The 23,058-nt window shown below is 39.4% G+C and overlaps 1 protein-coding gene across 1 annotated transcript in view; it reads left to right on the forward strand.

The window, feature by feature from the left end:
* Positions 1-2,910: 2,910 nt before the first annotated feature.
* Positions 2,911-23,058, forward strand: part of LOC121869340 — a gene marked incomplete at its 5' end in the record, with an annotated part of 29,401 nt that continues 9,253 nt past the window's right edge. Inside the window, 4 exon segments of the mRNA XM_042370648.1 lie at positions 2,911-2,929; positions 17,923-18,593; positions 18,904-18,976; positions 19,493-20,769. Of these exon segments, the coding sequence (XP_042226582.1) occupies positions 2,911-2,929; positions 17,923-18,593; positions 18,904-18,976; positions 19,493-20,769 (2,040 nt within the window).

The raw sequence follows: 23,058 nt of genomic DNA on the forward strand, positions 1-23,058 counted from the left end.
TGATGGCCTTTCGTTCGGTTACGTATTGCTGGTAATATTCCTGTGGAATAAGCTGAGGTAATCTTCAAATGGACTAAGCCGAGGGTAATCTTCAGGTGATCAGTATTTAATAACATTGCTAGAATATTTCCCCAAGCAGTTTCAGTTGTCATTACATGTATCAGAAACCCATGACGGACAATTTTATACAAATATTAAAAACTGACGATTAATTAATTAAAAAAACACCAGAACAAATTGCCGGATATTTAAAAGAATATGTCAAGAGTGGCAAGACGTTTTCCCCAGCACATCCCCTCCCCAGATAACTCCCCAAAGAACAATTCCTCCCCAGACAAATCCCACCGGACAAATCACTCACTATACTCCCCACCGGACAAATCCTCCTATACTCCCCCCGGACAAATCACTCCCTATACTACTCCCCCACCAGACCAAATCCCCTATACTACTCCCCACCAGGACAATTAAATACCAAATACTACCCACAGAAAAAAAACACCATATCACATCTTGCTTTACTCGATCTCAATACAGAGGCAGAACAAGACCAGCAATTACATAGACACAGACTTTAATAAGACCAGAAAAAGTGGAGCAGGGTGAGGACACCAAAGGAAGACTCAATGTTCTTCAGTGTTGTATTTCCCGACAAATTTACCTAGTCATAATGGGTTATTTCAGGGTTCGAAGGTGTGTTATTGTTGATGATGATGATGATATTGATGATGATATTGTTGATATTGATGATGATATTATTGATGATGTGTGTGTGTGTGTGAAACAAAAACATTTGGGGTGTGCTTATGAGCCGAATATCAGTGCCCTAACTTACCTTTAAACATAATTACACCACCCATTTAATAAGGTAATGTTTTTTAGTTAGAAGGGTTCATAGATATCATATCACTGTTTTAAAACCCACAGATGTACACACAATAAAAGTCTTCCACCATACACACATAACAGGTGCTCCAAAACCCGCCTCGTGCTACCTTTTAATCTCTACATAAAGTTTGCGTCACTCGGGCACGTGTACCGGTAATTTTGCTCGACCTATCACGCAGCAGTTATTGTATCAACAATTTTAAAATGTGTTTACCAGACAGGATATAACAGCAGTCTAGCAGCCGAGTCAAGCCAGAACAACAACAAGATAGGTGCTTCAAGACTCTTGCTGTATTGTTAAATATAAACGTGAAAAAACTTTGTGAATTACTTTCCTGTGGCGATAAGGAAAAAACTTGCTCCTGAACTGAAAACAGATTAATTAACAGGAATATTCCTAACTGGTTTTTTATTTGAGGATAAACTTCGTAACAATGTATATAATTTAAGGTTCATACATTGTTTTACATTTTTATTGTGAAATGAAGATAAAAGCTAATAGGATAACAAACAGAGGTGTACATAATTCATATTAGTTAACTGTACAACATTTTATTTTTACTATTTTATGATTATTACACCAACATATAATACACAATTTAATTAACTTTTAATATACATGCACAATATCGACAATTGGCTGTATTAGTGCCCGTAACACCACCTCCTGCACATGTCCCAGATATTTTCTACTAGAGGTAAGACAACGATCACCTGGTCTTTCTGTTCTGGCAGCTCACTAGCAAATTACCAGATATTTATTTATTTATTTCTTAATCACTTCACTGCTCGTCAGCTTACTAACCATTCGGGCTATTGATTCTGTTGTTTGATTAACTCTGTCCAGCGTTGGTACACATTTTACTTGAATGAGTTCTCCTTGACCCAGTTACAACACTCGGGACCTGTGATGTTTGGTAGTCACACTTGGTAACGCCATTCCCCTATGTCAGGGCAAGCAGGACTTGAATCCATGAGCTCAGCAATAGTGGTTGCCATACAACATGCATATCTCTCTTTTCTGGTGTTACCCCATAAAAGTATATCATATTCTTTGATGTCTATTTTCATGCTCAAACTGTTATATATTTTATTTTTCCATCAAATATTTATTATTTTCTAGGTGAAATATATTAAAAGTTTCATCGTGGGTAAAATAGTATAAAAACTAAAAATACAGTTTAATAATGTAAAAATGGTTGAGGTAATGTAAACTCTACGTTACCGCTATTTATTATTAATAAATTAAACTGAAGTAGAAGGCTCAAGAGATTTGCTTTATGAGTACCTTTAGAATGAATTTATACGAATGAATTATTGGGATATTATTTTATTTCCTTTTACATATATTTCGGACATAAAAAGTAGAGAATTTGACATTATAAATCTTTTTTTGCGTTTCTGGTATTGGGGTCCATTTTCTTTGGATGAAAATGTGTTAGAATGGTCAGGTAAACTAAGCCTTATGCTTATAGAAAATAGTTGGTTAGGTTACGTTACGTAACGTCTAAAATAGAAAAATGAAGAAACAAATAAACACTTAAAATATAAGCGTGAACTGAGGACAGAAATTGAAGTAACATGATTGTTATTTTATTAATTCCTTAAGTTACTGTGCTCTGTACTGTGCATCATCAATTAAATACACACTACAGCCTCTAGGTGAGACACCTGAAATTTTTTCACCGGGTTCTTGCTTCTTCCATAACTTTCGTGGTAAATAGTATTTCAATTACATTGTAAGATTTTTGAATAAAGGTAACCAATTTTAACCAACATTTGTTGTGGGAATGCTTCACTGAATGTAGCAAGTATTTGTGTAGTGCTCACTTCATACTCAAGTCAGTCCAAATATTCACTCTTCTCAAAGTATACTAAAGCCCTGACTGTGTGATCTGTTACATCTGTAATAAAACTTGATTTTCCCCAATATAAAGTGTATGCATGTTTACATATATGTGTGTGTGTGTCAGATATTCTCAAAGATGTTTCTCCACAGGAAGATGACAAGACGCATGTCAGCCAGCCAGGCAGCAGAACAGTAAGTGTACGACTTCTGCTTCCAATAGTCTTACTTTGTTTGAACAATATAATATATATATATAATATAAAAACTATATATATATATATATATATATATATTATATATATATATATATATATATATATATATATATATATATATATATATATATATATATATATATATATATATGCTGATAACCACAAGAAAAAAACACGAAGTTCCTAGCCTGTGTAATTCACTACATGATTTATTTGCATATATATATATATATATATATATATATATATATATATATATATATATATATATATATATATATATATATATATATATATATATATATATATAACGTTGGTGTCAAATGAAACGTAATACGGTGCACCTCGTTAAATTAGCCTCCTAGTGACTACTATCCAACTAGCCGAGATCAACAGCACGAGGCACTAACTTTTATATGATAATGTGCTCGTAGAAACCATCATGGAGGCTGATGCCTTTTGGTTATACTATAGTAGAAATATTTACTTACATGCTCAAAATATTTATAAATGTTATAAAATAACAACATAAAGTGATTAACAAAGGCTTTGAATCTGCCAGACACGGATGAGTGTCTCTCTAACTAACTCTTCCAGGTTAGCTCAATTCCAGGTCCACATCCTCGAAGCGGTATTGATGGGCCTCCTGTGGGTGTTAGCCGAGTAACGAGGTCCCAGACTGCAGCACTCCAGGATTATTCTTCTCCTGGAACTTTGATTGCCATTGCCAAGTTCCATCTCCTGATCCTTTCTTTATTGGAACTCAGAGACCTATTGAGACTGTGTTTGCTGCAGTTGCCAGTCTGTCAGTTGGGGCTGACACTGTGAATGGTAATTTTGTGGCATCACACCCGGGAGCTGCAGTGCCCGATAGCCTGTTGGTTGGTGCGCCCTGATTACCATTGCTCGTAGGGCTGCTGGTGATACTTCCTTTTTCCACCGGAGTAATGTTGAATTAAGGTTCCAAGGAGCATATTTCTGTGGACTCACGCCGGTCTTTGCATCTGGTGTATTTGCCTCCCCATTAACCCCTTCTGTTTTAGTCTACTGGTCTGCCCAAACCGTTGTTGGTTTGCCTGACACTAGTATCAATTTGTCCAAAGCTGTTGGACCGCCCTGATCCTGTTGTTTTGCCCGGCGACATTAACGAACACACCAAACCGCACTGGTGAAATGGAAGTTGGGCCAGTTGTTGGCTGCCAGAACACATTTCTGAGACTCCATATCCATCGATTCCCTTCACTGTAGGTCCCAGTGTAGTCGTGCGTGGGTAGACAGACGAGGAGTAGTAGTAGTTGTCATAGTCGTTGTAGAAGTCGTAGCTGAAGGAATCGGATGTCAGATAATGTGGTGGTACTTTGTGGTCGTGGTTTGTCATGCTTGTAGTAGTTGGTTCATTGGTGGTCTAACCGAGGTCGTAGGAGTTGTAGTGGTTGTTCATTTGAGATGGTGGTGGAGCCATCTGGTAGTAGAGTCGTAGTGGAATCTAGGTTAGAAAAGGAGATTAAGTTAGCACTGGAAAAGAACGCACATGGAAATAAACATTAAGTTACAGATCACTAAAGAAAAGTGTTGTGTTTTAACGTGCACTTTTTTAAAACATGTAATAACTTGATTGCCACTCTACTGAACAGAACATTTATTTTTTCTCAATAGATCAGTTATTCAGATCTTTAGATCTTATAAGAAAAGAGTGTTCCATCACCACCCATTGTTCCATCACCACCCAGTGTTCCATCACCACCCATTGTTCCATCACCACCTCAATGTTCCATCACCACCCAGTGTTCCATCACCCAGTGTTCCATCACCACCCAGTGTTCCACATCACCACCCAGTGTTCCATCACCCACCAATGTTCAATCACCAATCCTGTGTTCCATCACCACCCAGTGTTCCATCACCACCCATTGTTCCATCACCACCCATTGTTCCATCACCACCCATTGTTCCATCAACACCCAGTGTTCCATCACCACCCATTGTTCCATCACCACCCATTGTTCAATCACCACCCATTGTTCCATCAACACCAGTGTTCCATCACCACCAATTGTTCCCATCACCAGCCATTGTTCCATCACCACCCAGTGTTCCATCACCACCAATTGTTCCATCACCACCCATTGTTCCATCACCACCCATTGTTCAATCACCACCATTGTTCCATCAACACCCAGTGTTCCATCACCACCAATTGTTCCATCACCAGCCATTGTTCCATCACCACCCAGTGTTCCATCACCACCAATTGTTCCATCACCACCCATTGTTCCATCACCACCCATTGTTCCATCAACACCCAGTGTTCCATCACCACCCATTGTTCCATCACCACCAATTGTTCCATCACCACCCATTGTTCCATCACCACCCATTGTTCCATCACCACCCATTGTTCCATCACCACCCCAGGTTCCATCACCACCCAGTGTTCCATCACCACCCATTGTTCCATCAACCCAGTGTTCCATCACCACCCATTGTTCCATCACCACCAATTGTTCCATCACCACCCATTGTTCCATCACCACCCATTGTTCCATCACCACCCTGTGTTCCATCACCACCCAGTGTTCCATCACCACCCATTGTTCCATCAACACCCAGTGTTCCATCACCACCATTGTTCCATCACCACCAATTGTTCCATCACCACCCATTGTTCCATCACCACCCATTGTTCCATCACCACCCAGTGTTCCATCACCACCCATTGTTCCATCACCACCCATTGTTCCATCAACACAGTGTTCCATCACCACCCATTGTTCCATCACCACCCATTGTTCCATCACCACCAATTGTTCCATCAGCCATTGTTCCATCACCACCCATTGTTCCATCCAGCCATTGTTCCATCACCACCCATTGTTCCATCACCACCCAGTGTTCCATCACCACCCATTGTTCCATCACCACCCATTGTTCCATCACCACCCATTGTTCCATCACCACCCATTGTTCAATCACCACCCATTGTTCCATCCCCAGGTTCCATCCACCAATTGTTCCATCACCAGCCATTGTTCCATCACCACCCAGTGTTCCATCACCACCAATTGTTCCATCACACCATTGTTCCATCACCACCCATTGTTCCATCAACACCCAGTGTTCCATCACACCATTGTTCCATCACCACCAATTGTTCCATCCACCGTTCCATCACACCCATTGTTCCATCACCACCCATTGTTCCATCAACCCTGTGTTCCATCACCACCCAGTGTTCCATCACCACCCATTGTTCCATCAACCCAGTGTTCCATCACCACCCATTGTTCCATCACCACCAATTGTTCCATCACCACCCATTGTTCCATCACCACCCATTGTTCCATCACCACCCTGTGTTCCATCACCACCCAGTGTTCCATCACCACCCATTGTTCCATCAACACCCAGTGTTCCCATCACACCTTGTTCCCATCACCAATTGTTCCATCACACCCATTGTTCCATCACCACCCATTGTTCCATCACCACCCAGTGTTCCATCACACCCATTGTTCCATCCCACCCTGTTCCATCAACACCCAGTGTTCCATCACCACCCATTGTTCCATCACCCATTGCCATCACCACCAATTGTTCCATCACCAGCCATTGTTCCATCACCACCCATTGTTCTCACCAGCATTGTTCCATCACCACCCATTGTTCCATCACCCCAGTGTTCATCACCACCCATTGTTCCATCACCACCCATTGTTCCATCACCACCCATTGTTCCATCACCAGCCATTGTTCCATCACCAGCCATTGTTCCATCACCACCCATTGTTCCATCACCACCCAGTGTTCCATCACCACCCATTGTTCCATCACCACCCATTGTTCCATCACCACCCATTGTTCCATCACCAGCCATTGTTCCATCACCACCCATTGTTCCATCACCACCCAGTGTTCCATCACCACCCATTGTTCCATCACCACCCATTGTTCCATCACCACCCATTGTTCCATCACCAGCCATTGTTCCATCACCACCCAGTGTTCCATCACCACCCATTGTTCCATCACCACCCATTGTTCCATCACCACCCATTGTTCCATCACCACCCATTGTTCCATCACCACAGTGTTCCATCACCACCCATTGTTCCATCACCACCCAATGTTCAATCACCACCCAGTGTTCCATCACCACCCAGTGTTCCATCACCACCCATTCCATCACCACCCATTGTTCCATCACCACCCATTGTTCCATCACCACCATTGTTCCATCACCACCAGTGTTCCATCACCCCAGTGTTCCAACATCACCAATTGTTCCATCACCACCCAGTGTTCCATCACCACATTGTTCCATCACCACCCAGTGTTCCATCACCACCCATTGTTCCATCACCACCCATTGTTCCATCACCACCCAGTGTTCCATCACCACCCAGTGTTCCATCACCACCCAGTGTTCCATCACCACCCATTGTTCCATCACCACCCATTGTTCCATCACCACCCATTGTTCCATCACCACCCATTGTTCCATCACCACCCGGTGTTCCATCACCACCCATTGTTCCATCACCACCCAGTGTTCCATCACCACCCATTGTTCCATCACCACCCAGTGTTCATTCACCACCCAGTGTTCATTCACCACCCAGTGTTCATTCACCACCCAGTGTTCCCGCCTGTTGCTGCTACCGAACAAATATTTTTCCCTCACCTTCCACGAACACAGTGACGAACTCCACGTCCGTCTCTCCTGTTACTTGATCAATAGCATCTCCTGTAGCGTCTTGGTTCTGAAACTCCTCCTCGACGACACCACCTGCAGTCTCTCCGGCCTGACCCTCAGTACCCGAGTCGCCTTCTTCTGTGCCTCCGTCAATACCTTCACCTTCATCTCCTGTGGCCCCGTCGTTGTCATTTCCTTCTTCTGTGCCAGTGTCCTCATACGCATCGTACTCCTCGGCGTCGCCACCATCGCCTGCTTGCCCCTCAGTACCCGAGTCACCTTCTATGCCTCCCTCAACACCTTCACCTTCGTTTCCTGCAGTCTCGTTATCGTCACTTCCTTCTGCTGGAGTCTCAATATAATCGCTTCCCTCTCCTGTAGTAGTCTCAACATAGTCACTTCCATCTCCTTCGGGCTCGTCATAGTCACTCCCTTCTCCTGTACCAGTGTCTTCATAAACTTCGTACTCTTCCCCGTCGACATTGTCACCCTCTTGTCCCTCAGCGTTAGTGTCTGCGAGTACAGAAAATAGTGTCATACATTCTGAACCTTATTTATTGTCACTTAGGTTTACTGGACCAGCCCAGAGGTAAAGCACTCGTCTAAGTTACAACTACAGGTTTCAAGTCTCGTGTTAAAAACTTATTGTTACGCCGAAAAATAATGAAACACACCTATTTTATCAAAGAATAATATAAAAATATGTTGCCGCAAAAGAAGCATTTAACATTGACCAGGTGACCCGTGACATCTCTAGAGGGAGTGTAAGTGAAGACATTGTTGCATAGTGCTTAAAAAAATCGTTATACTTTCAATCTTCATTCAGGCAAATAGTTTCAATGTAAAACCCTAAGTTTAAAACAGCCATAGGATAATATTAATAAATTTGGGTGCCAAATGCAATACTTTTTTCAAGATTAACTTTAACACAAAGTAGACCTCTGATAACCTTATGAATATTTTTGACAATATTTGTATTAAGTAAATATTATTGGTTTTAAAAATTAGAAATTCAAAGTTGTAAGATAAATGTTGAATTTATAATAAAGGCTAACAGGAGTATGTCATAAAGACTATACAAGATGCTGAGGAAGCAGACAAGCACTTGACTCAGGAATTCAAGTCCGGTTTAATGACAGTGGTTTAAGGGAAGGTTTTTTTTTTAGGTATACCCTCAAGAACCTGTAGACTTACCTTCATAATTATACTCATAGTAGTAGTAGTCTCCTTCATTCTGCCTGGCCACACCTCCTTGTCCGGCTACACTCCCCTGCCTGGCCACACCTTGCCTGGCTACACCCCCCTGCCTGGCCACACCTCCTGCCTGGCCACACCCTGCCACGCCTCCTTGCCTGGCTACACCCCCTGCCTGGCACACACCTCCTGCCTGGCTACACCCCCTGCCTGGCCACACCTCCTGCCTGGCTACACTCTGCCTGGCCACACCTCCTTGCCTGGCTACACCCCCTGCCTGGCCACACCTCCTTGCCCGGCTACACCCCCTGCCTGGCCACACCTCCTGCCTGGCTACACCCCTGCCTGCCACGCCTCCTACACCCCCCTGCCTGGCCACACCTCCTGCCTGGCTACACCCCCCTGCCTGGCCACACCTCCTTGCCTGGCTACACCCCCCTGCCTGGCCACACCTCCTTGCCTGGCTACACCCCCCTGCCTGGCCACGCCTCCTTGCAGCTTGCCGCCATTTGCCATCGCCTCGTTGTTCTCCCCGTCCACACCTTCCACTGTAGTCGTTGCTGCCTCTTGCTTCATCTTCCCCAGCCTAGTCGTGGTGGTCGTGCCTTCACCTCCTAGTGTCACCGTCTGCTTCTGCTGAGTAGAGTCCCGATCCTTGGTCTTCAGTGGCAGTACTCTGTTAGTTCCTCCTTCCTTCTTCATCTTCATCGATCTTGTTCTCTTTAGATTCACCTGTCTGCTGCTGTTATCCTGTGGCATTAGAGGCTCGTGTCTATGCCTTATCTCTATCTTCCCTTCACCGTTTTTCGCCTTATAGACACCGTTTACACTTGTGCCTTTGGTGTATTTTCTTCGCGCCATCATCTTCTTTCTAATTCCGTCTTTTAATTCATGTCTTTGTACTTTCACTTTCCTCCCTCCTGCTGCACTCTCCTCATCTACAGTCGGCCGCGTTTCTGGGATAGCCGTGTTGTTGTCCACCCCGGGAGACGCAGGAAAGCCCGCCTCCCACAGTACTCGAGCTTGGTCCCTACCACCTTCCAGTCCTGCAATAAGATACATATTAATGAGTAAAACACTCCAGTATATATCTTGACAGTATTTTCTCTATGTTACATACTACTTGTTTGTCAATTATCTCTTGAATTTTGTTCAGTTCTGTCCTTTGATATCCAGGTCAGTTACGTCATGTCCGGTAGAGCTTTGTACGATAGTATGGCGTCCCTCGGCATAGCCTATTGTTGAATGTCGGTGTGAATTTACAATAGCTGCATAGCACAATAGTTTCTGCTCCCCTTTCCCTTTTCACGAATAACTTTATGCAAAAAGTAAAATGATTTCATTAGTTAGTGATATAGTTTTCTGTCCAAATGCAGTTTAAATCACACAAAGAATTTACAATGAACATTTTTCCTGCACATCCATTCTAGAACTTAGACCTTGGGGGAGGCGCTGGAATTAGAATTATGTTGTACATGTATCTCCTAAAATCTGTTATTTGAGACACTACTTCTACTGTTAGTTAATGATACTTGAGAAAATAGAATGTCAAGCAACATTAAGAGTCAATATCCTCGAAATTTCCCCCTGAGCTTCCAGTACAGACAATTTATTTCACATGATGTAGTTGTTTAGTTCTGTGAGAAATTTTTTTTAAATTGTTTTGCCTAACTGGTAAGCTGGTGAGTTTAAAGCTGCTTTTTGTGTGTCACTTATAACTTCCTTTAGATGACGAAGAAATGTTCCTCTATAATATATACAAGTGGAAGTATCTTGTGAAGTTGTGTAACTACACATTAAGCTCTCTAAGCAAATGAAAGTGTTTGTAGTCTATTATAACCGCGTTAGTCTACAGTTGTTTGAGTTTTGGACCAAAACAAGTATTGAAGTCCCAATTATGACCACAATCATTACTATCATAAACAAATATTCGTACCAGTCAACTCAGTCTTTTATTTATAGGCCCGAATGATTGACCCCCAAAATCTAGGTATAGACGTAAAGTTTGTGACTATGTTTATTGGAAGCTGAGATACAACAGGTGTTTTCGTAAGTAGCGGACATCTTGAATATCTCATTTTCCCCAAAGGTGGCAAAGTGGCATCCAGTGGATCTGCATTCAGTACCCCCAAACTGTGTAAAATCGGCCATAAAACATTATGTGACTGATATTATTTTTCGACGACTCAGTTTAGTGTTCACAGTGAACTGAATATGAAGCTTAGTAATTAGTGTGGAGGCTAATGTTCACGTTGTTTAAGTTGAGGAAGTAAGGAACTGTGTGCGGAACCCTTTCACCTTTACAATGGCAACGTACACATTGTTTAGAAATTATTATGAAATGCGGTAATTTTTTTTTTTTTTTTACGGGATTAGATTAGCCCACCCAGGCACAGGTCACTGACCCCACATCGGGGCCTGGGAGGACGAAAATGTAATACTGTACAGTACTACAACTAATAATAATAATAATAATAATAATAATAATAATAATAATAATAATAAAGAACCATGAATACAAAAATTAAAAATATATCAAAATTGAGAAACAATATATGTACTGTATGTTGTGTTGTCAATAGTAAGAGAAACAATTGAGACCTTGCAATTGTGTGTAAATGAGGCAGTTTTATGAAAGGTGTTTATAATGGTGGCCTGTGACTGACTGAGTAGTTTTTTATAGTCTGTGTAGCCGTTGATATAAACAAATAGATAACTCTTTGTCCTCCCTTACCTGTTGGCGGTAAGATGTCCCTTTTGGTCACACTTGATGAGGCCTGCTGGTGAGCGTCCTGGTGCCTCTGGATGCCTGAGGGTGAGAGGATCTTGGTGAGGCTACGGGCAAAGCGAGGGTATATACCCCAGGGTCTACTCACTAGGCCAGAGGGTCCTTCCATCCCACCCTCACCATCCTCCGTCGCCGTCACCACCATCACCATTATCATTACCATCTTTACCATCGTTATATTTACAAGTGCCTCCGTCGCTTTCACAAATATGATTTTACGTAAATGTTAGTTCCACGTGTGTTCAAGTTTGTTTTTATACACATAAGCAGAATACAAAGTGCAATTGTGTGATTCAGATGCTTGTTAATTGTTGGGTTAGTTTAGGTGAACCCTGAAGTAAGATCGAGTAAAGAAGTCACCGGAATAAAGCGGTTGACTGGAGTAAGTTTGTCGCTAAAGTAAGATGAACTCTCTAATAAGTGGGACGTTGGTAGTGATCGTTGGAGCAAGATGGTCGTTCTCCTCTGAGGGCTGGAACCAGGGTGTATATGTGGCTTTAGTAACATACACACACACACATATATTATAGCTTCCCCAGCGTCGCAGCTTGAGGGAGGGAAGGAGGGAGCACACTGTTTACTGACCGGCTTTGTGCTGGCCAGCGTGTGTGTTTCCGGGTGGGATGTGGATACGTGCCCGCGCGCCCACGTGTGTGTGTGTGTGTGTGTGTGGGGAGTGCATATGTTATCAGTGAAAGTGTAATCCATTGTTATGAACAAAAGTGACTCATGAATCGCAAATGAAATATCCACCCAAAGGATGTTCATGTATTGTATTCATATCCATACCTTGTCTGTGTACACAAGCAAAATTTACGATAGTGTTATAGCTATAAGCATTTAGTCCTACTATAAAATTACCGGTGCATAAATGTGCCGCCGCGTTCAAATGAATAGGTAAGGTGTGGTTTTCATAAATCGTACCAAAAAGGGAACACATATTTTGGTAAGTATCCCTCCTTGTCTCCTATGAAAGTAGACCTATACCGCACCTTATATAGAAACATTGAAGAGACAATTTTCTATTCAGCATGTTAAATGTCCAACTCACTCAAGAGATGAGCGAATACCAAAACCACTGGATCTCATCATAACCAAAGTGGAAGGTATGGTTGCTGAATAGGAACATTGAGTCTGTCGGCGCTAGACATTGCGTATCCCTCAGATTTGTTTGTTAATGGGGCTGTACTTGACGAGAGCAGGCCAAGGTTCAAGTACTACAATAGCAAGTACAACGTAATGAGGTAGGAAACAAGGAGCATTAACTGGTCTTACCTGTTAAACAATAAGGATGTGGAACTTTCCTGGAAAATTAAACAGGATAAAACTGAATATTGATTAATATATATACAGACAAGACCAAGACCGGTAATTCTCAACAAAACACAGGAAGCCATCATCCAAAACCAACCGGTACTTACCAAAATTGAGGAGAAATCACCAAGTTTCAAGACAGAAAGATGTACTGTTTAATAGGTTCGGAACTCAAACTAAGTGTAGAACGGCAGAAAATCAGAGGTGAATTACAACTATGATCCAGTCAAATTCCAAAGCTTTCTATCGTCTCTCAAAATTAAGATTGACAGGTATGGGTGTTGATCCGAGACTTAAAGAAGGTGGTTATGTGTACACGGACCAGGGCAAAGCGAAGAAGGCATTAATGAGTATTTTAACTCGATGTTTACAAGAGAGGATGGGTATACCCTTTTTAGTAAACTAGGCTTAATCGGCACAGCACTGCCGTATGTAAAGTTCTCACAAGAGTGTTAGATCTACATTATTTTGACTTATAGTTCGTAAAAGCCCTGGCACTGCTTGTGTGCATCCAAGTGATAATTAAGAGAGTTGTGTTACAAGCGCTCAGAGCCCCGTAAAAAAAATTCTGCAGAAGTGTAAACGTACAAGAGGTCCCTGATGACTGGAAAGTAGTATATGCGAGTCCTATATTCAAAAAGGGAGATCGCCACTACGTGAATAAGTACAGTCTAGTGTGTTTAACCTGCATAGCTTGTAAAGTGTTAGAAAACATTTACACAATGCCATGACGACCATCTACAAAGGAACAACCTTGTAAAAGAATGCCAGCACGAATTTACGAGTATACTGAGACGCTCCTGCTTGACTGATATACTGACACATTTCCTGGAATGTTTATGACAGCATACCTCACAACAGGTTGAAAATTACTTTGGAGAGATATGAAATTTAGGAAAATAGCCTAGCATGGCTCGGAGACTTCCTGTACAGTACAACGGTGAACAATTTGCGATTAACAATGGCGTGGAATTATTTTGTTTTATGAACAATTAGGCTTTTGTTGCTGTTACTTTTTTCTTTTCTTGTTTGCACTTTTAGTGATTAATAGTGTTACATATATTAACATGGGATTTTGAGGCATAGTATTTGAATAGAGGAAGAATTTTACGCCATTTTGTGGAGACAATATGGCGCATTTCGGTATAAACAATGGAGTTTCATAACACGTGACAGGTCGATGGGAAACTGACTGACAATGCACCGGAAGTTCCTCATTTATGTGTACATTAGTGGTGTGGTTCTCACTTGGAGATGTGTGCGGGAGATCACCTTTTTTAATATACCACTTATTATCCAGGCTGTCGATTAGTCCTCTGTTACTCACTGTTGTGATTAAAAAATAATCATTATTTGTATTATTACCCAAAACAATAATAAAAATGAGAAATATAAAAAAATCAATCTAATAAAAATAATCCAAATTAATAACAAATTAAATCAAATAATAATAATAATTTTAAATAATAATAATAATAATAATAATAATAATAATAATAATAATAATAATAATAATAATAACCATAAATAATTACAAAACTGAAAAAATATCAAGGGTGAGACGATATGTTATGTTGTCAAAGTAAGAGAAACATTTGAGACACTGCATTTGTGTAAATGAGGCAGAAAGAAGGATCAGTAACCTGGAACTTTGTCACAATTTTTGTGATGCCATACGGCAGCAGGGTCTACCATTAGACAACACATTATGCTTCCAATATCGGTAAATATATAGAATTTGCCAATGCCTACTTATACTATATTGAACCTTATATAGAGAGAAAGAAAATAAAATAAAAATATTTGTTCTAAAGCGTTTCCGTCAGAAATGTATATATTTTTAGTATCTTAACCAATAAAATTACCAATATATAGCCTATATATATATATATATATATATATATATATATATATATATATATATATATATATATATATATATATATATATATATATATATATATATATATATATATATATATATATATATATATACATATATATATATATATGCATATATATATATATATGCATATATATATATATATATACATATATATATATATATGCATATATATATATATATATATATATATACATATATATATATATATATATATATATATGTATATATATATATATATATATATATATATATATATATATATATATATATATAAGTTATGCACCGGTTAACGTCCTAGATACGTTCTTGGAAACGTGATGTTAACCGAAATGGACGTTGTCCGAAATTACATAAACCTATGGGATTTATTCTAATTGGTTCCAGGCACCCAACCCCAAGTTTCCCATTTTACGACCATTTAGACCCACTAAATATATATATAATATTATGGTAAATATCATTAACACACATAGGCATGGCTAGGTTTATTACAAAGTGATGAAAAGGATACGATCAATACTGTAAAGTGGGTAGTCCACAAAACATGTAGCCATGTCTCTTTATTTGAGTGCCCCATCATAGGAGTCCGTTTTCTCTCACTTCAGGACGCCTGAGTCGTCCATTTTCTCTTAATCTTAGAGTGCAGTGCACCAGAGACTTCGTTATTCCTTAGTAATGACACAGAATTTGAAATTGCAACCCCAATTGCAACTGGGGTTGCAATTGTTGAGGCTACTAGATATGTCTGATTACAGAAAATCTGTTAATGTCAATTTGTAGGTGAAGATTTTATCCTCAATAGATGTAGGTTAACATTACACCTGGAGGCAAATGCCTATGGAAGGAATGATATTCCTTTAACACATAATATCTGCCATATGGGGAGGACTATCGGTTCCGTCAAGGTGTCGTGGAGGTGGTCCAGCAGGCGTCAGAAGTGTAGGGGGCACGGACATATTGCAATGGATGTTGTTCGTTGGGACGCAACGCACATGTATATATATATATATATATATATATATATATATATATATATATATATATATATATATATATATATATATATATATATATATATATATATATATATATATATATATATATATATATATATATATATATATATGCTTGCTGATAACTACAAGGAAAGAAACACGAAGTTCCTAAGCGCTGTAATTCACATCTTCAGGGTGAGTACAGATCACGCAACACCTACAGTGATTTCTTTATATATATATATATATATATATATATATATATATATATATATATATATATATATATATATATATATATATATATATATATATATATATATATATATATATATATATATATATATATACTGTATATATATATCATCGGTCCATATTCTTCACCAGTCGGGAACCAAACCCTTGACCTTCGTGTGAACAGGATCTATCATATCACCGCTCTAGCTGGATTCGGTAAAATGCTACTTCGACCACATAGCTGTCACGGGCAATCCCCAATGGAGGTTCACGCTAACAAGCACTATTAACAGGCTTTGTGTGGAATATAAAGTCTAGAATTGCTTTTGTTGTCCTATTGGCACGGCATCTTCATGGTGAAGATTAATATGATCTTCTTTTTATTTTGTATTTGTTTTTACTCTTATTTTTTCGTCCCGGAGGCCCCCCCTGTGGGTCAATGACCTGTGCCCAGGTGGGCTGTTCCCCATAAAAAAAAAAACAACTCTTGCGTTGTTTGGAGCCATCAATGTGTTTGGTGGGAATGTTCTCGCCATTACCGCCGAGAAAGACAAAGTAGTCCATGCCAGACAAAGTAGCGTGCTCCTAGCCGCCTAATTATCTAGCAAACGAAGCAGTTTCACCCCCAAAAAATATGATTATAGTAAGAATACTAGCAGAATCGCCAGCCATCTGCAGGGCATCTAGACGCCATCCCTCCGGAGGCTCCACATTGTCTCACTGTTCAGTCCCCAAAACTTCTTCCATCAATAGTTCATTAACGATGTACGTAAGTTCACCATGTTTTTCACTACTATGGTACAGCAAAGTATATTTTTTTAGCATTAAACTATTATTATTTTATTGTCTAATCATCACTACATATAACATCATCCATCATCACTACATTTAATACCATCCATCATCACTACATATAACACCATCCATCACTACATATAACCCCACCCATCATCACTACATATAACAATATCCATCATCACTACATACTGTATAACATCATCCATCATCACTACATATAACACCATCCATCATCACTACAGATCGGTAAAGTAGTTTCAGATCGTGTGACACGCAGACAGACTTCTTTGTTTTATATAGATATAGATCATCACTACATATAACACCACCCATCATCACTATATAACATCATCCATCATCACTACATATAACACCATTCATCATCACTACATATAACAACATCCATCATCACTACATATAACATCATCCATCATCACTACATATAACACCATCCATCATCATCACTACATATAACACCATCCATCATCACTACATATAACACCACCCATCATCACTACATATAACACCATCCATCATCACTACAGATCGGTAAAGTAGTTTCCGAGATTCTCGTGCGGACACACACAGAAACAAACACACACACACAGACATACTTCTTTGTTTTATTTAGATCGATAAACATCAAAACAAATAATGTGCCGGTAGGTTAATCATCAATATTAACCGCCATCTTTTACAAAAATCTACAGTATTTGTAATTTTACTTATTATACCACAGATGGCTATTTGAGAATAATATTTTTGAAAAAAAACTTTTATAGTATTTATTTACTTTCTAAAAAAGAGCCACTTTGTCAGGGTGCATCATTCATTTGAGATCAAGAACCTAGAATATTAAGAACCAGGTACACTAGAGAATTATAGGTACTGTACAGTACTTCATTCATGACAGTTAAAAGTTTTAGTGAAGTGATGTATAATGTTTATTTATTTTATGCAGTAAATTAATGAAAAAAAAATGCAGCTGTAAATGTGTTTTTCCATAGCAGTTTAAAAAGATTAAACATTACCTCTTTTTCCACAGTTGAAGCATATTATCCCCAGCTGCCCACCACCTACTCAAAGAGCAGTCAAAGAAAAACACAGTGGTCAGACCACACGTCAAGTCCAGGAAGCAAAATCTTCAGAGAGGTCTTCAGTATATGCTCCTCCTGCATCAACAGCACCAGTGAAACCAGAACCAAGAGTTACATCTCTAAGGTTACCTTCTCCAACAACTTCATCACAAAGTTCATCATCAAGGTCTCCTTCTCCAACAGCTACATCACAAAGTTCATCATCAAGGTCTTCTCCTACAGCTTCATCACAATGTTCTTCACCATCATCTCCTAGAGTTCCTCTCTGTATATCTGCCACAGCTCCTCATAGACCATTATCCATCTCCCCACCCACTATCTTATCCCCGACTGAACCCTGTGACTTGCCATTTGATCCACCCATTGGGAACATGGGAGGTGAGACATCCAGGATTAGAATGATGCTTGAGGATACCAATACAGTGACCCAGGAACCTCCCATACAAAATCTTGAAGATGAAGGCAGGGATACCACCATGAACATGGATGACTTAGAGAGCATCAAGAAGTGGGCTGAAGATGTACGTGAGGAGCTGAGGAGAACCAGAGATATAAGTGATTTGCTAGGGTCACCACCATCACGCTTGTCATCCATTCTTCAAGGAATATCTACTGGCTCGTAAGTTGATTTTGTATGTTTGGTATAGAACTGAAAAGGTGATTACGAAGTACATTATTTGCTATTAACTGTAAAATTTTCTGTAGAAGATTTCACAAAGAAAATTTCATGTACCTGTACTACTTTTCATTGACTATAAGAAATACCATTTTAGTTGAACAATTATCACAAGCAGTAGAAGGTAGCAGTTAATACATAAGTACAGTATATCGTCTGACTCTTCCTGTACACACAAACGCGGTGCTGTAAATTGTACGGTATTTTCATATTAATGGGAACTTTTCTCTGTAACTCGTATTTTTCTCTCCAGATTTGATGAAGACAAATACCTTATCTCTCGGAGAGTGGACCAGCATGTAACAAAAGCCTTCAGGAATGTTGTGGTGAGTACTGTACAGTATCAGTTTCTGTGTTCATGCCTGCATGATGGTTTTTATCCTTCTAGTGCAATGTTTTGTGGATAGCATATGCATGAAATTTTTCATTAATTTGATTTTCATTCTTTATTCTATTTTTATTCCCCCACAAGAGAAGCCAATTAGTGTTACCCTTGTCCAATAAGTAGATAATCTCTCCATTAGACAGAATCTACAATCCCTAGAACTCTCTGTCGCCCAGAATTTTTTTTAAGTATTCCGAGAATTCTCTCTCCATTCCGGACATTTGAAAATATTTCCGAGAGATTGCATCAAGTGCCGACACGTGCTAAGGGCGTGGATGTGTAGGCAGGCTCAAAGTGCTCTTGGGGTACAATTAGATGAAATATTTTCATCAACATCAGTTTAGTATTTCGTGATAAAATATTTTACCTGTACAGTTTATGATTTATATATTTTAATACAGTAAATAAAATAGAACAATGTTTTCATTCTGATTTATAAAACATTATATCTTTATAGACAAAGGTTAAGGAAGGGCAGACATCACCACCAGCCACCATGCCAATGCCTAGCCACCACCCAGTATGGCCATCTCACCCCAAAGGTAAACCAGTTGCAGGTATATCAGCAGTCAGACCCTCCCACTCTAGCCATGGCCCAGGTGTGCAGCAACATCAAGACCTTGCTCCACCCCACAAGTTATCTCACCCATCAGTTCACTCTCCACCCAACTCTGCAACTCTCCCTCCATCCCAAAATCAGTCCTGCCCTCCGACCTTCCCATCATCTCAACCGCCATATCAGTTTCCAGTACATCCTCTGCCACTTTTCTTGCATTCATTGATAAATAGAGGACCTAGTGCCCCTTTGGGTCCTCTTAAAAGGGGTCTGCAAAAGAATGGAAAACGTCAGGGTAAACAGAGGGTTAATGCCACCAACCTTAAAAAGGAAGAAATACAATCAAACAAAACTTTGGAAAAAAAGGAAGACATTTCAGCGTGTCCCCACCCAGACGCCTCAAGAAATGAGCAGGTAGAAGTATTAGCAGGGACCTCAGATAAGACTTCATTAAATCCCAAAGTGGAGAAAATAATGAAAGATGTAAAACATAATCTTAAAATTTCTACTCAGGCAAGTGTGGACATACCAAGAGGGAATATCACAGAATCACTTCCTGGCATTTCAATATCTCCAAGGGAAACTCCTATCCAGCCACAGAAAAAGCACAAAGTGGTTGAAATAATACACGAAAGCCTCCACTTAGAGGAACCTTCCTCAGAAAATATTAACAGGAAGGCTGAATATGATCAGTCTTGTATCTTTACTGATAAATCTGAGACAGAAATGGGTGGTCGGTCAACTTCTACATCAGAAGGTAACAACAGTGATATTGATGTTAAAGGACCACCATCTCCCCATGCCTCCTCTGCTGATATAGCTAAAGCAACTGGTGTAGAAGACAGTGGTCATCAGTTACATAGTTATGATAAACCACAGGAAACAGAAGGTTTGCACAATGCTGAACCAGATGTTATATATTTAATTGAATATGAGAGTGGGCGAGGAAACATCAGTAGAAATCAAGAACAAAGTGGTAGTGGTGCTGTTAACGATAAAAGCAAAGATGATGATGACCACGAAGGGAACCTACCTGGATATATGCCAGAAATGAGGTGGGAAGAGGTGGCTGTGGAAGACCTTAGAGATGAAGATGGTGAGGAAAATGCCAGAAGAATACGAATTGAGGCCGAAGACAGATTGTGTCAGCACGATCTACGGCTACGTATCTTGAACAGGTAAGATGGGGCATTTATTTGTTTTTTACCTATACTGTATTTCTTTTAGTCTTTGCATCATCATTGTCATTCTCTCCTCTCTGATGATACAATATTATATTACTGTGTAACTTTAGGGTAGTAAGAGTAAAGTATACACAAACATAATGGTGATGCAGAAGCTAAAGATTACCACAGTTTTTATGTTTATTTATTCGGGGCACCACCAATCCATGATACATTATACACTTCCGTCCCATATTGGAAAGACAAAAAGTGTCTCTAAATTTGAGAGAACTTTCACAGACTGGGGATCAAAAGTCCTGTCTAGTTATCCCTCATTACCCAACCAGCAAGGTACAGCAAGAGAAACATATACAGTATACAGTAATAAAATGTAAATATTTACAACCATCTTACTTAAACCTTCTCTATGATAAAATGCTAGTACAGTATTTCATTAATAATCTTTATCTTTACATAAGAAGAGCTTTTTAAGATTATAGAGTTGGAATTTTCCTGTGATCTTTTGTAAAAGTCAACACACAAGGATAAAGTTCTGTGCCTGCTTTCCTGAAGAATATGGTAAGTCCATTATAACCCAAACCCTTCACTATTCTAGTACTCTTCACTTACACATACTATGTTGACTCCAGTGGCCTCCTGTGGACTATGGCAACACCAGGCAGTTCTGGCAAATTCCTCTCAGGTGCCAACATGGTAAGGGAGGTTACCAGCTTCCCACTAGACCAGGAGTTCCCAAGCATTTTCCAGTGCGACCCCTTCTAGTACTGTCTCCTATCCAGTGGGACCCTGAATCATTACATATGCTGTATATATAAGTATCCTTAGAGTAAATATGGACATACAGTGACCCCTCGTTTAACGAACGCCTCGGTTAACGAAATTTCGGTTAACGAACTGCCTTCCATAAGGATCTTCAATTCGGTTAACGAACAAAAATTCGGTTAACGAATTTCTTACGAACCGACCTCAACATGTTTTCGCTTGCACTGGCCGGGCAACCAGCTTTAGTATCAGTCCGCCAATACATTAATCGGTTCTAGGGCTTAAATTCCTAACTATTTTAGTAAATATCAAGAAGTTTATACTATTCAATAATTTTAAAAGTTTAATATTCAATTTTTTAGTCATTTTAACAATTATTGAACATAATTGAAGGTAAAGTGACTAGTTTAAAGCGCAGCATCCAGCCTCTTAACACAGCAAACAGGCGTTAGTCTCTCTGTTTTCACTGGAGGTAACATCTTGCTTGAGACTCTCTTCAACTAAACGCTTTTTTCTGTGTTTCCAAGCAAATTATTGGTCATTTTGAAATATATTTTACATATTGACAATATATAATGCAGTACAGTGTTGATTTAAAGAAAATAATCTTGAAATACACCAAGAGAACTAAAATTTTATGGGTGAAATGGTGCCATGGGGTGACTTCTCTTCCACCCCAATGCCTTCTCTTCTTCCTTCTCCTCCATCCCCATTGTAATTCCCATCATCATCATCATCATCCAGGAGCCTTCTACATACACACCTCAAAGTAAGTGAACTTTTCTACCCTTTTTGTTGAATTTAGGAAATTTTCGGTGAGCTGGAACCAATTACCCAAAAACCCATTGAAACAATGGTTTCGGTTAACGAACTTTTCGGTTAACGAACGACCTTCTGGAACGGATTGAGTTCGTTAACCGAGGGGTCACTGTATTGATATACGTTTTTAACTATAAAACAAATAAGGAAAATATATTACATAATTGAGAAGTCTAAAAGTAAACACTGGCAGAAACAGGCTTAAACTTTGTCATGCTTAATATGTGACATCTTTCTCTGATAATTTAATGTTCTATACCTGGGGATATAATGACATGGTTAAGCAATCTATCATACAATTTTCTTAGTTACAAATATGTCATACAGTACATATTTCGTATGTGACATGTGTGCATCAGCATATAATTAATTTTCAATTCAAGTTACATCTGTCATAATTCATATGTATCGTGTGTGTATTATTTTTTTTAAAAATATGTTAACTGGGGGTATAATTATGTGATTAAACAACTTAGCACATAATTTTCTAAGTTTAAGTTTGATATGCGGTTATGGTAATAATTTTTTTATAGACACTATTGACAGGAAAGGTGCCTCACAGACATAGGAGCTTCCAAATTGTATTACATTCTTGCTAGTTTGATTTTTAACCGCTGAATGTCAATTTGATAAATAACCCAAAGCATTGATATGTCATCGTAGATTGCAAAATTCATCCTTGCCCCGTTGCCAGTCTGTAAT

This window comes from Homarus americanus, unplaced genomic scaffold (assembly GCF_018991925.1).
Source record: "Homarus americanus isolate GMGI-L3 unplaced genomic scaffold, GMGI_Hamer_2.0 scaffold36734, whole genome shotgun sequence".
NCBI lineage: Eukaryota > Metazoa > Arthropoda > Malacostraca > Decapoda > Nephropidae > Homarus > Homarus americanus.